Here is a 16,248-nt window from a genome sequence, read left to right as displayed (position 1 = left end):
ATGGCGCTGTTTGTTTCCGGCTTTTTTTTTTTTTTTATGCGAGTGGCAAACAGGTTAACAATGACAATCTTAAGGCTAAAGTGTACCTTTGGTTTAAGGAATTGCAATATGTTCAGTTTTCTAGTACTTTTTGATTAGCTGAAGTGTTCTTTACTAAGACAGGAAATACAGTCCTGGGAATCACAGGGAAAACATAGTCCCCATGGCAGTCCCTGAACGTCTTCAACAAACTGAGCCAACATTAGAGGAGGTCTATTATTTTTCTATGGATCACAGGATATGGAGAAAGGCAATGTACATAAAAAAAACAATTGTCATGTATACAGTACATGGTCCATTTTACTATGCGTCTCCCCAGTATAAGCAGCAATGTCCCCCTATAGGACAGGGTTAAAGGGATTATCCAGGGAAAACATTTTCTTTCAAATCCACTGGTTTCAGAAAGTTATATAGATTTGTAATTTACTTCTAGTTAAAAATCTTAAATCTTCCAATACTTATCAGCTGCTGTACGCCCTGCAGGAAATGTTATTTTCTTTTCAGTCTGACACAATGCTCTCTCCTGCCATCTCTGTCCATGTCAGGAACTGTCCAGAGCAGTAGAAGATTTCTATGGAGATTGCAACTGCTTTGGACACTTCCTGACTCGGACAGAGATGGCAGCAGAGAGCACTGTGTCAGACTGAAAAGAAAACAACATTTCCTGCAGGACACACAGCAGCTGATAAGTATAGGAAGACTTGAGATTTTTAAATAGAGGTAAATGACAAATCTAGATAACTTTCTGAAACCAGTTAATTTGAAAGAAAAAGATTTTCACTGGACAACCCCTTTAATATGAAATAATATTCAATTCATCTGTCATATTTAATCTAATGTAAAAGTGATGTCATATCGGATAGTAAAACCTGCTTTATAGAGGGGTACCCCCAAGCAAGACTACAGCCATCTTGTATCTTCTTGTACTTTTTTACAACTCACCTTGGGGTCGTGCTCATAGTAGTGCTGTTGTGTTCGGATCCACCGACCCACCAGATGGTCACGCACGGTGTGTGCGAGGGCAAAGTAGTAGTCGCGGCGATTGGCCACATTACGATCCTTCACAAGGGTGAAGTGCAAGTGACGGTTAAAGTTCTTCTTCAGCTCGGAAACATTTTCGGCTCCGGCCAAACCCCGGACGCTGATCTGCTTCCTCTTCTCCTGGTCGGTGAGGGGTCTAGACATGGTGAAGGTGGAACGAGAAGGAGAAAAGAATAGAAGAAACTTAGAGGGTGAGGAAAGTGGGAATGGTGCTGGTGCAGAGCAGAGTGGAGGTGACAGACTGGAGTGCCTCACTGACTCAACTCATCCCTTCCAAAAAGCACACCCTCACCCGGCCCCTCCTACTAGACAGAATAGCCAAGGGCAGGGCCACGGCAGGCAGGGGGTACAGAAGGTTAGGAGGTGGTGGGAGGCGAGCGGATTGAGTATACGTGTAAGGTTAGCCAAATCTGCTCGCTCCTCTTATGTGTTTTACATTCTTGACATGATCCTGTAAAGGTGAAGGTTACAGCAAGTGTTAGACAGTATTCTGGGCTCAGGTATTAGATGTGGAGAAACTGCTCATAGTACCCACACAGGAGAGCAGGAGCCGGGGGACTCCAGAAGTTTTTTTTTTTTTTTTCTTGCTAGCAGGCAACAGATGGGTTAATATGGATACAGGAGATCGTATTCAGTCTGTCCCTCTGGTGTTTAAATATAGTGGTGACCTTCAGCGAGTGGGATATATGTATTACAGGGCAGAGAGCAGGGGTGATACACAACACAGCCCTAGTTAACTCTCAGAAATCTATTTGCGCTATTCAATTAATATTGGAATAGCATTAACTATTAATCTGCCCTATAGAAGTTATTGGGAGATATGCGATATATATGCAATACCCCCCCCCCCCCCCCATGTGGCCCGCTAGCTCCGAACACAATGGGGGAGATTTATCAAACATGATGTAAAGTGAAACTGCCTCAGTTTCCCCTAGCAACCAATCAGATTCCACCTTCATTTTCCAAAGAGTCTGTGAGGAATGAAAAGTGGAATCTGATTGGTTGCTAGGGGCAACTGAGCCAGTTTCACTTTACACCATGTTTGATAAATCTCCCTCATGGTGTAAAGTGAAACTGGCTCAGTCGCCCCTAGCAACCAATCAGATTCCACTTTTCATTCCTCACAGACTCTTTGGAAAATGAAGGTGGAATCTGATTGGTTGCTAGGGGCAACTGAGCCAGTTTCACTTTACACCATGTTTGATAAATCTCCCCTAATGCATTTATACACCTGCAGAACATCAGTGCACTTTCCTCGCCCTATTGACACCTGTAACAGTAATGCAGGAAAGCACTTGTAGAGCAATGCCATTCTCCATACTGTATTCATTTTTGGCCCAAATTCCAGGATCCATTCATAGGTAGAGGTTGCAGTGACCCACTTGGTATGCCGAACATTTGGCTCCGCAAAGGTCATGGAGAGGAGAGAAGTGACACCTTGTATGGGAGGGGGCAAAGGGGACTACAGCTGTTCTGGGAGATGGGAAGATGAGAGACATTGCGACGTGAAGCAGTCGTCTATTCTAGAGACTAATAGGAGAATCGGAGGAGAGGAGGCAAATGCAAATGGTCGATGAGAAAACTTGATAAAACTTTTCTTTAAGTTGCAGAGAGCGGCATTGTGAGCGTAGTGGGCATATGTGACATGACAGCTGCTCTGGCCTATGTGGCATAGACTATAAATACCCCGCACGGATGGAAGGGAGAGATTGGGGAGTCTATGAGTGACAGGTGAGGCTGCACTAACAAAAGGTCAGAGGTGACTCCTGGGACAAAACAACTAACCTTCAGTACGATGTGCTCTCTGCGTCATTTCAAGACGGTTCATAGTGAAAATATTGGACAAAGCTTCCACAGTGTTTTTAAACATCACTAAAAGCCATTTCAATGTGACCCCCAGAATGGGTACCAGGGTCTGAATTATATGTACTCTGTACATTCGGATTAAGTTTATGCATGTTCATTATAATGTCCTGACGGCCTCTTTTTTTACTCTGTGTTTATTGTGTGTTTATTTAGTGTTGTTTTTACTCATCTTTGTGTTGTTTCATTTCAGAAATCATCAGAATAATAAATCCTTACAACAGATCAGGATAGGTTACAGTCATTTAAAGCAGTGATTTTCAACCTTTTTTGAGCCGCGGCACACTTTTTATACTTAAAAAATCCCGGGGCACACCACCAACCAAAATGGCACAAAATGACACTAAAACAGTACATATTATACATATAGTTAATAATATAGATTCTAAATGTATTTATACTCACTCAGTGTGAAATCTGGGCCTGTTTTCTTCTCCCCCCTGTGCTTCTCTCCTGTGCTTCTCTCCACCATACTTCTCCCCCTGCTTCTCTCCTGTGCTTCTCTCCACCATACTTCTCCCCCCTGCTTCTCTCCTGTGCTTCTCTCCCCCATGCTTCTCTCCTGTGCTTCTCTCCACCATACTTCTCCCCCCTGCTTCTCTCCTGTGCTTCTCTCCACCATACTTCTCCCCCCTGCTTCTCTCCTGTGCTTCTCTCCCCCATGCTTCTCTCCTTTGCTTCTCTCCACCATACTTCTCCCCCCTGCTTCTCTACTGTGCTTCTCTCCACCATACTTCTCCCCAGGGGCGTAGCTAGGGGTTCAGCCTAGGGGGGGCAAATGAGGCTGAGTGGGCCCCCAACCAACGTTACCCATAGGGAACCCCAGCAGGTGACAAGGATTTTTTTGAATAATAAAGGGAATATTCTTCTACATTTCTTATAGTGAATAAGGATACAGAGCCGTGTAAGAGGCTTCTACATCTGGAATATAGAACCACAAAAAAAGTAAAAGGGCTTAACATTAGAAAAATATAGCTGCCTTCTTCCACAGACAGCACCACTCTTGTCCTCAGTTTGATTCTCCTGGTGGCTGCAACCTGTGGGTGACAACCATCAGCCCTGAAGTTCCAGCAATACATCTGTCTACAGCGGCAGGTATGGGAGGATTGTACTACTGTACTACAACTCCCAGCATACCCTGAGGGCTGCAGACTGTCAACCTGGAGCCCCCCTTCCTCGACCAAGTGCATGCTACTGGTATATATATATGGTATTACCAATAATACCAGTATACAAGGGGGAAATATCGCCACAACCACTACCATCACCACCATATTGTTACTGACTAAATCCTCTATACTAAATCCAATAAAACACAGTACCAGATTACAAGTAACAAATAACACCACTACTTACTGACTAATACCAGCACATACCGACTAATACCAGCACATACCGACTAATACCAGCACATACCGACTAATACCAGCACATACCGACTAATACCACCACATACCGACTAATACCAGCACATAGTGACTAACACCACTGCTGCAACTGAATAATCCACTGTACACAGAGCAATATCACCTCTTCAAGTCATTTAGCAGTAGCCCCAGCTCTACACAGGCTCTACACACCATATACATTACAGTGCAGATATATTTAGTGACTCACAGGTGACGTCTTCTCTGATCGGAGTTCTTCCCTTTTCATCTTCTTCTCCATCTGCCCTGGACCGTTATGAGAACTTCTCCGAGCCACGAATCCACAGAATCTGCCAGACAGACATATTAGGCTCCTCACACTGTCACCATCCTCATCTCTATACACACTGCACATCTGTATTGGCCCCTTTACACCCTTGTTTAGTGGGTAGGCTGACTCTTATAGATGGCTCCCCCATGTATTGCCCCCTTATAGATGCCCCCCCTGTATTACCCCCTTATAGATGGCTCCCCTCCCCTGTATCCCCCCCTTATAGATGGCTTCCCTCCCCTGTATCCCCCCTTATAGATGGCTCCTCCTGTATTCCCCCCTTATAGATGGCTTCTCCTGTATTCCCCCCTTATAGATGGCTCCCCCCCTGTATCCCCCCTTATAGATGGCTTCCCTCCCCTGTATTCCCCCCTTATAGATGGCTTCCCTCCCCTGTATTCCCCCTTATAGATGGCTCCCCCCCTGTATCCCCCCCCCTTATAGATGGCTCCTCCCCTGTATCCCCCCCCTTATAGATGGCTCCCCTCCCCTGTATCCCTCCCTTATAGATGGCTCCCCCCCTGTATCCCCCCTTATAGATGGCTCCCCCCCCTGTATCCCCCCTTATAGATGGCTTCCCTCCCCTGTATTCCCCCTTATAGATGGCTCCCCCCTGTATCCCCCCCCCCCTTATAGATGGCTCCTCCCCTGTATCCCCCCCCTTATAGATGGCTCCCCTCCCCTGTATCCCTCCCTTATAGATGGCTCCCCCCCTGTATCCCCCCTTATAGATGGCTCCCCTCCCCTGTATCCCTCCCTTATAGATGGCTCCCCCCCTGTATCCCCCCTTATAGATGGCTTCCCTCCCCTGTATTCCCCCTTATAGATGGCTCCCCCCTGTATCCCCCCCCCTTATAGATGGCTCCTCCCCTGTATCCCCCCCCTTATAGATGGCTCCCCTCCCCTGTATCCCTCCCTTATAGATGGCTCCCCCCCTGTATCCCCCCTTATAGATGGCTCCCCTCCCCTGTATCCCTCCCTTATAGATGGCTCCCCCCCTGTATCCCCCCTTATAGATGGCTTCCCTCCCCTGTATTCCCCCCTTATAGATGGCTCCCCCCCTGTATCCCTCCCTTATAGATGGCTCCCCTCCCCTGTATCCCCTTCCTTATAGATGGCTCCTCTCCCCTGTATTCCCCCCTTATAGATGGCTCCCCCCCCCTGTATCCCCCCTTATAGTTTGCCCCCTGCACAGCAGATTAAAAAAAACAAACACACAACTCACCTAACAAGCGCTCCCCCGTCGCTGCTGTCCTCTCTTCTGCCCCCAGCTGATGCGTCCCTCCCTGGGGGATTCCCGGGCAGCGCACACACACGGAAGCTGAGTGTGCGCCCAGGCCGGGACTTCCGGTACAGGAAGTCCCAGCGACGCGCACTAAGGTTCCTGATACGTGCGCTCCCTGGGAATCCCCCAGGGAGCGACGCATCAGACAGGGGCAAGATTGCCTCTTGCGGCCGCAAGCAAGACCGTGCTTGCGGTCGCAAGAGAGGCATAAAGGAGGGGGTGGGCTCGGCGGTTCGGGGGGCGTGTGCGGATGCGGAGCGCAGCCTCTTGTGGCTGGAGGCATAACGCTGCCTCCGGCCACAAGAATGATTGACACAGCCAGGAGCCAATGGCTCCTGATGTTGTGTCAATCACATCCTGGCCCTGTCGGAACTGTATGCGCTCATTAGGAGTGCGAGCGCATACAGTTCCGGCCACTACTGACGTGTTAATGCTGTCTGCAAAAGCAATAGCTTTTGCAGACAGCATTAACTGTCTAAGACCTCAGTGGGCCCCTGTCTGAGTGGGCCCGGGGGCGAACGCCCCCCTTGCCCCCCACCAAATTTCGCTACTGCTTCTCCCCCATGCTTCTCTCCACCATACTTCTCTCCCTCCTGCTTCTCTCCAACAAACTTCTCTCCCCCCTGCTTCTCTCCGCTGTTTCTCTCCCCCATTCCCAGGTTTCTCTCCCCCCCCTTCCTCCTCACCTCCTCCGAGATGGTCGCCGCTGCTGTCCGCCTCACCTACTGGCCGCCCGTAGGGCCCGGACGTGCTCCTCCAATCAGCGTAGACCGGGAGCGTAGACCCCGCGGCACACCCGACCATGTGTCGGGGCACACTAGTGTGCCGCGGCACACTGGTTGAAAATCACTGATTTAAAGCGAATGGACCATCAAAGACATTGCTTTCTTTTTTACATGAGCTGATCGACGCCAGTGTCTGGATCCCGGTGGTGCGGTCCTTTCTTTGAAATGCTGCTGGTTCCTGTGCTTGGGGCTGTTCGTTTTCCGTGCACCATCCCAGCTCTATGCACTGGGGTCAGTCCCGCCGTCCCCCAGAGTGATGATAACCCCTCCCCTCTGTGAAGTGGCTCCATTAGAATCAATGTCCAGGCTGCACAAACGATCCCTGTATGTTTGTGTTGCTATCAGCCACACATCCCCTGGTTACACAGAGAGGAGAGCATTCCGACGCTGAGCCGGCCTAACCCCCCGGTGCAGCCATGGATACTTATCCTTTGGTACAAGTCCCGCTCGTGGACCCGGTCTCGGGACAGAGATATCGCAGTCAGCAGCTGTGCGTGCGCGCTCCAGAGATGAGTCCGACACCCATAAAGAATGACGGCTCCATTCATTCTCTATGGGCATCGGACTCATCTTATGTAATTTGCATACAGCGCGCGCTCAACTTCCGGCGCTGATCTCCGTCCGGGGACCGGGTCCAGTAGCGGGACTTGCAGCAAAGGGTAAGTATCCTGAGCTTCACCGGGGGGTCGGGCAGGCTCAGCGTCGGAATGCCGGATGACAGGTTCCCTTTAAGGACTGTTCAAAAGATGTGATCAGCCAACGAACGAGTGTTTCCCACTTTGCTCTTTGCTCCCATTTTAATTTTGAATCAGTGGGTCTTGCAAATGTGGACAGTTACTGTAACCAGGGCCGGATTAAGGTTGGTGGAGGCTCTGGGCAACAATTTTGTTGGGGGCCCCCCGATTTTCTTCCCCCACAAATAAACCACACAGTGATCTATACAGGTGGCTGATTACTGTAGGGGACTTAGCACCTACCTCTCCTCACTCCTGGCTGTGTGGCTCAGCATCCTCCTCTGTTCTGCATATGATGTTCCCTAGAGGCTGCAGTCCAGAGGAAGATGCCAGGCCCTAGAGACAGGATGGGAGAGGGGTGAGCATTGCGGTGTGTTCCCACTTAATTCAATGCGAGAACACAGCACTTTAGCACTTTCTGTGCTCTCTTGCCCACTGTGTTAGCACCACAGCAGCATATGCAGTTGTTAATCGCAGGCAGAACCTGGACTTACACGTCTAGGTTCCATCTTCAGTTCCCAACCATATAAACTACCTGAAGCAGTAAAGAGCAGAAAGTACTTAAAGGCTGTGTATAATCTATAGCGGATATGCTACATGTGAATATACCCTAAGGATCATGGCATATATAGATGCACACAGGCTACATGTCATATGCTGCACACAGGCTATATATACCATATGCTGCACACAGACTATATATCATACTCTGCACACAGGCTATATACCATACACTGCACACAATCTATATATCATACACTGCACACAGGCTATATACAATACACTGCACACAAGCTATATATCATATGCTGCACACAGGCTATATATCATACACTGCACACAGGCTGTATGTCATATGCTGCACACAGGCTATATACCATACACTGCACACAGGCAATATATCATAGGCTGTACACAGGCTATATATCATACACTGCACACAGGTTACATGTCATATGCTGCACACAGGCTATATACCATACACTGCACACAGGCTATATGTCATATGCTGCACACAGGGTATATATCATAGGCTGCACACAGGCTATATACCATACACTGCACACAGGCTATATATCATAGGCTGCACACAGGCTATATACCATACACTGCACACAGGCTATATATCACAGGCTGCACACAGGCTATATATCATAGGCTGCACACAGGCTATATATCATACACTGCACACAGGCTACATGTCATATGCTGCACACAGGTTATATATATATGTATATATATATATATATATATATATATATATATATATATATATGTCCCTATAGTATATACCCCTGCTCTGATATATGCCCCAATAGTATATGCCCTCGGCTCTGATATATGCCCCCATAGTATATGCCCCCTGCTCTGATATATGCCCCTATAGTATATATCGCTGCTCTCATCAGTGGCGGATTATAATATGGGCGGATTGGGCGGCTGCCCGGGGCCCGAGGCTCCGGGGGGGCCCACGCCATGCCGCCCACATTATAATCCGCCACTGTTAACTGTCCCCCGGCAGCGCGCGCATCAGACAGCTCCCCATGCGCCTGTGGCTGTGACTTCCAGCGCACGGGGAGCTCTCTGATGCGCGCGCTGCTGGGGAAAGGACAACTCCGGCAGCCGCACATCAGCCGGAGGCTGCAGAAGGAGAGAGGCTCGAAGGGGGAACGGACAGCAGGTGAGTTGTGTTGTTTTTTTTGGTTTTTTTTTTTGTGTTATCTGCTGGGGGAGAAGGGGGACCATCTATAAGGGGGGGGGAAGAGGGGGGGGGCAGCTATAAGGGGGGGAGAGGGGGGCAGCTATAAGGGGGGGGAAGGGGGGACCATCTATAAGGGGGGGGGAGGGGGACCAGCTATAAGGGGGGGGAAGGGGGACCATCTATAAGGGGGGGGGGAAGGGGGACCAGCTATAAGGGGGGGGAGGGGGACCATCTAAAAGGGGGGGGAAAGGGGGACCATCTATAAGGTGGGGGACCATCTATAAGGGGGGGGAAGGGGGACCAGCTAAAAGGGGGGGGGGAAGGGGGACCATCTATAAGGGGGGGGGGAGGGGGACCATCTATAAGGGGGGGAAGAGGGGGACCAGCTATAAGGGGGGTAGAGGGGGACCAGCTATAAGGGGGGTAGAGGGGGACCAGCTATAAGGGGGGGGACCAGCTATAAGGGGGAAAGAGGGGGACCATCTATAAGGGGGGAAGATGGAAGAGGGGGACCATCTATAAGGGGGGAAGAGGGGGACCATCTCCTTTAGAATTAGCATCCTCCTCTCCTGACATTCTCTGTGCTGCTGTGACCTCCCCTATAAGATCAGCGCCCTACTCTCCTGACATCCTCTGTGCTGCTGTGACTTCCCCTATAAGATCAGCACCCTCCTCTCCTGACATCCTCTGTGCTGCTGTGACCTCTCGTATAAGATCAGCCCCCTCCTCTCCTGACATCCTCTGTGCTGCTGGGACGCTGTGACGGGGGGGTGGGGGGGTGGGCAGTGTTTATTGGGGACAGCATTGGCGGGGGCAGTAGTGGATTATAATGTGGGCGGATTGACCGGGGGGGGGGGCAGGTTGGGTGGACAGCCCGGGGCCCAGGGTACATTTAATCCGACACTGGTTCTCATATATGCCACTTCTGGGTTTGGGCTGGTGGAGGCCCCCTAGTGGTGGAGGCCCCTGGGCACGTGCCCCTTGTGCCCTCCCTTTAATCCGGCCCTGACTGTAACCCTGTCCACAATTACAGACAGGGTTACTGATGTGTGAATGGGACCTAAGGATGCATTCACATATACAGGATCTGCTGCAGATTTACAGATATCAATGTAACTAAATGCATCAATCTGCAGCAGATCCTGTATGGGTGATTGCAGCAATCTGCAACAGATCCTGGATGTGTAATTGCATTAATCTGCAGCAGATCCTGTATGTGTGATTGCATCAATCTGCAGCAGATCTTGGATGTGTAATTGGATCAATCTGCACCAGATCCTGTATGTGTGATTGCAGCAATCTGCAGCAGATCCTGGATGTGTGATTGCATCAATCTGCAGTAAATCTTGGATGTGTAATTGGATCAATCTGCACCAGATCCTGTATGTGTGATTGCAGCAATCTGCAGCAGATCCTGGATGTGTGAATGAATCACTGAATTAAAAAGTATAGAAATATCTGTAAAATTTTCGTAGACTGAACCACATGTCTCTCTCTTTGGGCGTCCAAAGAGTTGGGGTTTATGATAATGGTCAGTTGGTTACATGGTCCCCTAACATAAGCAGTCTCCCCACATGATCAGTGTCCCTCTCCGCTGTCCTGTCCATCAGGCATCTCTCTAAAAAGACAGATTTCTGGAAGTAGGGGAACTGTACAGAGATGCGCCACGCTGTAATAATCTGTCATTACAGCATGGCGCAAATCCGTACAGCAGGATATCAGAGATGCTGCCGTGCGGGGGACAGACTCCAGTACAGGCCACTACAGGCCGGAACACGGAACATGTCAATGTGACCTCAGTCTCATTGAGCATCAGTGGGAAAACAAATCTGATTCATGGAGAACCATCTTGCAACTTCTAGCATGTAGGGTGGCTTCACACTGCCTTAAAATCTTGGAAAAACACCAATAAAATCGCCATGCGGCCAGATGTTAGCAGGAAGTCAATCGAAGTTTATGATATGCCTTTGTGGTGTCCCACCACGGGTGTTCCTTGTATGGTACCTGTTGCAAAGTTATCCCTTCAGTGGTGATGAAGGTGCATTCTTTGGTTTCACCACTAGGTGCCAGTGTTATGTTTAAACTCTGTTATGTGTTATTCAGCTGTAGCTGCTAAAGACTTACTGTTTATGTACCACCTGGTCTGTTCTGACCAATAGGAGATCTTTTCTTACCTATCCCTGCTCTCCCTAGGGCACAGTTTAGTGAGGTCCTGTTAGTGAGCCAGTCAGAGACACACATGTATGGAGAACCCAGAGATCACCCCAGCCCACGCCGTGAACCTCTCTGAAAAGTGCAGGGCAGTGTCCTAGTACGGTGGAACTAACCCAGATAGAGCAAAGCAATCGTACGAAGGTGTACGTACTCAGGTGTACGAAGGTGTATGTACTCTGTCTCACAGCGAAGGTGGTACCGGATAATTTTGGACACTTAGCTACTCTCACGTAACCAAGACTGGGGCTTGTGTCACCCTGATAGGATGGGTACCTCGACACTGCAAGGCAGAAGGTGGTTAGTGAAACACGGGCAAAAGTATTTTTCTCACAAGTATTCTTTTCTTCTCTCAAGTATCTGTGGTGTCCCACTAGGGGTTCTTCTATTATATACACCCTTCGCAAAAGTCTGTACTTTTTGTGGTCTTATTATGGTAGAGGTAGTTTTGAGAGTTGACCACTAGATGTTGCTGTATTATGTATTGATGTATGGAAGCTGCACAGCTGAAGTATTGAAAAGGGTTATTGTGTTTATGTGTACCAGAATCTGTGAACCAGTAGGATTTCTGCTTTCTTCTTTCATATCACCTCTTCTCTCTGTTCTACCCAATCAGAGTGCACTATACACGCTGTAGAGGAAGTTAGTCCCTTGGGTGAGGGAGGAGCAAGTGCTTTCTCTTCGGGACACTGTGGAGGAAGGGCGCAAGCTAGATAGCGCTCCACAGCAATCTCGTCTGGGCCCTGGCCCTCTGCCAGGTCCCCACAGTTCAGTTAGTTTAGCCAGTGCCCCGCATAGGTAAGACGCAAGACAGCACACTGTAACTTATTCTCTCTCAACTACCCACACAAAGCACTATGCAGTGTTAAACCTCTTAGGAGAGGACTAGCCAAAAGATAACCTCAACCTATGACGTGGACAAGGAGAAGTCACAGAGCAGGACAGTATTCACTGTAGAGCCAAAGAGCTAGGAACTGATCCGAGTTGAAATAAGCCCATGATCTCCATCTCACAGTGCGGGTGTCAGCAGGGAACCCTCAGCATTCCGCACAACCCAGGTAACAAAGTCTGGGGCCTGTGTCACCCATTAGTACGGTTCGGCCAACGCTAGTGGGCATAAGGTGATGTGAAGACTAAAGAAAAGGTCAGTACACAGGCACATGTGTTCTTCTTCTTCTTCTTTTTCTACAAGTATTCTTCTTTATACTCCAACATCCCGTAAGACCACATTACTACATGGGTTGAGACTCTCACGGCATCCTCCTCTCTGCTACTCTACCTCAACACAACTCTACCGACACAGCTATCTCCTACTCAGCACTTATCTCACAGATCAGATTGTCTTATGTGCAAGTGTTTATTGGAATTTTTGTCAAGTGTATAAGATCTTCTGTATTACCTGCTGCACATTTACAAGTAGTAAACCAACTCAACGTTATCTCAGAGTCTGTGATTATTCCTCACCACCAACACTGTATATACACTGCAACCTTGGGACAATTCCCCTTTCTATGGGTGGCGAGTCCTACTATCATTACACAGCTGTGACTACATCATCTGTGACACTATCCCAAGCGACCCGGTAGCAACCCAGCAGGACACTGACCACAGGGGAAAAAGGCCTTACACACTAAAAGCAGGCGTGCCATCACACCTGTGTGATCAGTAAAGCCATTTTATTTATTTTACTGGGACTCAGTGATCATTGCACCAACACCTACACATATCGGCTACACACTCCTTGGGTCACTCTCCCCTTTTTGTGGATGGCGGTACCGACAGACCGGGTGGGTCATCTCTCCACTCCGGACCACTGTGACAAGAGCCTAAGGGACCCATCACAGCCCGGCTGGTCACCGATCATTTTAGGGGGATACAGCCAGCCACCACTAAAAGCAGATGTAACACCACACCTCTGTGCTGAACTAGCACTGGTGTCATGACATTACCATCACTGGCTGAGCTGTATCACAACCATCAGCATCAACAACACCACATGGAACAGCAGCAGCAAGAACCACACCTTACACACATGGAGTTTTTTGGGAGTAGTGGGATTGTTCTGGTTGTCTCAAAAACGCCAGTGCTGTGCGTATGGCGTTTTTTCTAGTTTTTTTTGTCACCTATTGTGGTCTAGCAACTAACTCATGTGATAGCATAGGCTTACGCACACAAAAACGTCTGAACCACAAAAAAGATCATTCACACATAAAGTATAAAAATGCAAGAAAATGCAGTTAAAAAACACAAATGCATGGAAAAAATGCCTTCCAAAATTGGGAAGGCCCTAAAAACGCCACACAAAAGGATGTGTGAGGGCACCCTTAAAGGGGTTATTCAGGCTTAGAAAAACATGTCCGCTTTCTTCCAAAAAGAGCACCACTGTTATCTCCAGTTTCATTGAAGTGAATAGAGCTGAATGGTTATACACCACACAGGGGTGGTGCTGTTTTTTGCAAGAAAAGTTTTTTTGGGAAAGTGGTCTAGGGAACGCAGAATTAAAATTTTGTGACTTTTGCATGGCAGCATACAGTAATAATGTCTGTAGGATTTTCATATCATACCTTGGATTCTAAAGCCATACATATTTCCCCTGGCATCACATCTGCCTATTAAATCCAACATTTTCTTGGTCATACAAAAACTGATTCGGCTTCTTCTCTTCCTCTTTCAGTTCTTCTCGGATCCGGAATCATCAGGTACTGGTCTTGGTAAATCAGAGGATACATTTTTGATAAAGAGGAATAATGCAGGGAAACTAATTAAGATGGGAAAGAAGATTCTAGAATATAGAGAAGACTCAGGGGCAGATTCGCTGATCCTGATCCTGCCTATTGGTTGGCATATTGTGTGCCAGTATTGTGAAGCATGGTGTCGCATTTTAAATCACACACCCATCTTATTCTAAGCCACTCCCCTTTGTCACACACCCCAAAAAAAGGGTCTAAAACACCTAAACAATATGGTACAAACATGTACAATGTTTTTTTGTTTTGTTTTTTTCAAATTGAGTCAGAATTCTATTACATTTAAAAAAGTTTATCTGCTCTGTAGACCGGACTAAAATTTACCCAAACCTTGTGTTCCCTATTACACAAGGAGATTATTTTTTGACGTATGAAAATTTATCGATGAGCTGACTAGGGAGCGTTTGCGCATTCATCGGCTGATCGCTGGCCCCATTACACGCGGGGATATCTCACAGTGTAGTAGAGCCTTTACAGTGGATGGAATGTGAAAAAGATAAAAGGTAACTCTATTCTGTCTGTGACTTTTGGTGGGGAGGAACAGGTGATCCGAATGCTACTAAGTATTTAAAGAAAACTTTAACCCCTTATGCCTAGTGAAAAAACAGTGTAAGGCCATGTTCACATGAAGTATTTCCGTCAGTCTTTTTTTAACCAAACGACAATCACTTACAGCAGAGTTTCGGCACTACCAGCCAGAAGGGAAAACCGCACGTGTGGATAGTCCCTTGATCTCAGTTCCGCTGGTAGTGCTTAATTAACCAATAGAATACACGCTAGATATTTGTCCAAAGAAGACTTTATGTTGAGGCACTCACCACTGCTTCTTCATAAAAATCACTTTTTATTCACATAAATGCAGGTACATAGATACAGACGATAGAACGGGTGACATCCTGTTTCGCGTGCGTAGCTTGCATGCTTCCTTTTGGCCCTGCCGAGAGGAAGCGTGCGAGCTGTGCGCGCGAAACTGGCTGTCGTCCATTCAATCGTCCGTATCTATGTACCTGCATTTATGTGAATAAACAGAGTGATTTTTATGAAGAAACAGTGGTGAGTGCCTCAACATTAAGTCTTCTTTGGACAGGTTTTTTTTAACCAAAACCAGAAGTAGGCTGAAAACACAAAATTGTGCAAATTTTTCCATTATTAGTTTGCCCTGTCAGCTCCACTCATGATTTGTTCACGCAACACTTTTTCAGCACCGTTTAAAATAACGTCCGTCATTTTGAGCCTAAAATAACGGACGTCATTTAACTGTCTAGCCTTTTCTTGGTACATTATTCTAGTTTGGGGTTACTAAATGGCCTTTGGGCGTGGCTTAATTGAAAATTTTATTGAATTTAATTGAAGAAACGGAGAAATAACAGTGACAAAAGCTGATAACGTATTCAATACATTGTGTGCATTGGACGTCCGTTTTTCCATTGACTTCAATGCATTGCATTGCAGTCAGTTAAATCGCGGCAAAAGCGGACATTATTTTAATTTGAAACACCGGCCGCCTTTTCTTTATTTTTAACGTTGTACTTAGCCTTTGGCTGGGAAAAAAAACTGACCAAAAGACAGATGGAACTACTATATGGGAACACAGCCTAAAAACTCAACACTCAGTATTTATAATTTTTCTTTTTTTTACCTTTCTTTCTTTTTAAGGAAATGTTCACATTGTTTTCAAGCAAATGGCACATACAACTGCCGTAGTTGCATCGAAAATTGCATTGCATTCAATGCGCAACACCTGGAAATAATTGACATGTCAATTATTTCCACAATCGTAATTAAAAACGACCTTTGTTTAATTCATTTTGTGAACAATTGAGCTCCGTGCACCAGCCCTATTATAATTAGTAAGGTTTGTGCACAGAACTTGCTGGACGTAGGACGTAACCATGGCAACGCGATTATTTAACATTAGGTGCGACTCCATACTGATCTGAGAAGAGAAGAATCGTGACAGCTACCCTATAACCTGATAATAACAACACGCAGTACATGTGCAGAATGTGCTCCCGGGTTTTAGACGCATGCCATTATAAATGTATGGGGCAGCTTTTAAGCCCTTGCTTTTGCAGACTCGCAAGAGAAGGTTGGGTCTTCAGCTGCCAGAGACAGGTGGAAAGATAAGACAGAGGCAGCTTGT

At 47.4% G+C, this 16,248-nt stretch overlaps 1 protein-coding gene across 1 annotated transcript in view; it reads right to left on the bottom strand.

Moving 5' to 3' along the window:
• The window catches only part of PYGM (glycogen phosphorylase, muscle associated), a 55,919-nt gene extending 54,556 nt beyond the window's left edge, over positions 1-1,363 (bottom strand). The window contains exon 1 of the mRNA XM_069965308.1: positions 982-1,363. Within this exon, the coding sequence (XP_069821409.1) occupies positions 982-1,224 (243 nt within the window). The 5' untranslated portion in view covers positions 1,225-1,363. The remainder of the gene's footprint in view (positions 1-981) is intronic.
• Between the last annotated feature and the right edge of the window lie 14,885 nt (positions 1,364-16,248).

Source organism: Dendropsophus ebraccatus, chromosome 4 (genome assembly GCF_027789765.1).
Source record: "Dendropsophus ebraccatus isolate aDenEbr1 chromosome 4, aDenEbr1.pat, whole genome shotgun sequence".
Lineage (NCBI taxonomy): Eukaryota > Metazoa > Chordata > Amphibia > Anura > Hylidae > Dendropsophus > Dendropsophus ebraccatus.
Note: the sequence above shows the minus strand (reverse complement) of the source record. Positions and strands in the feature narration are given on the sequence as shown.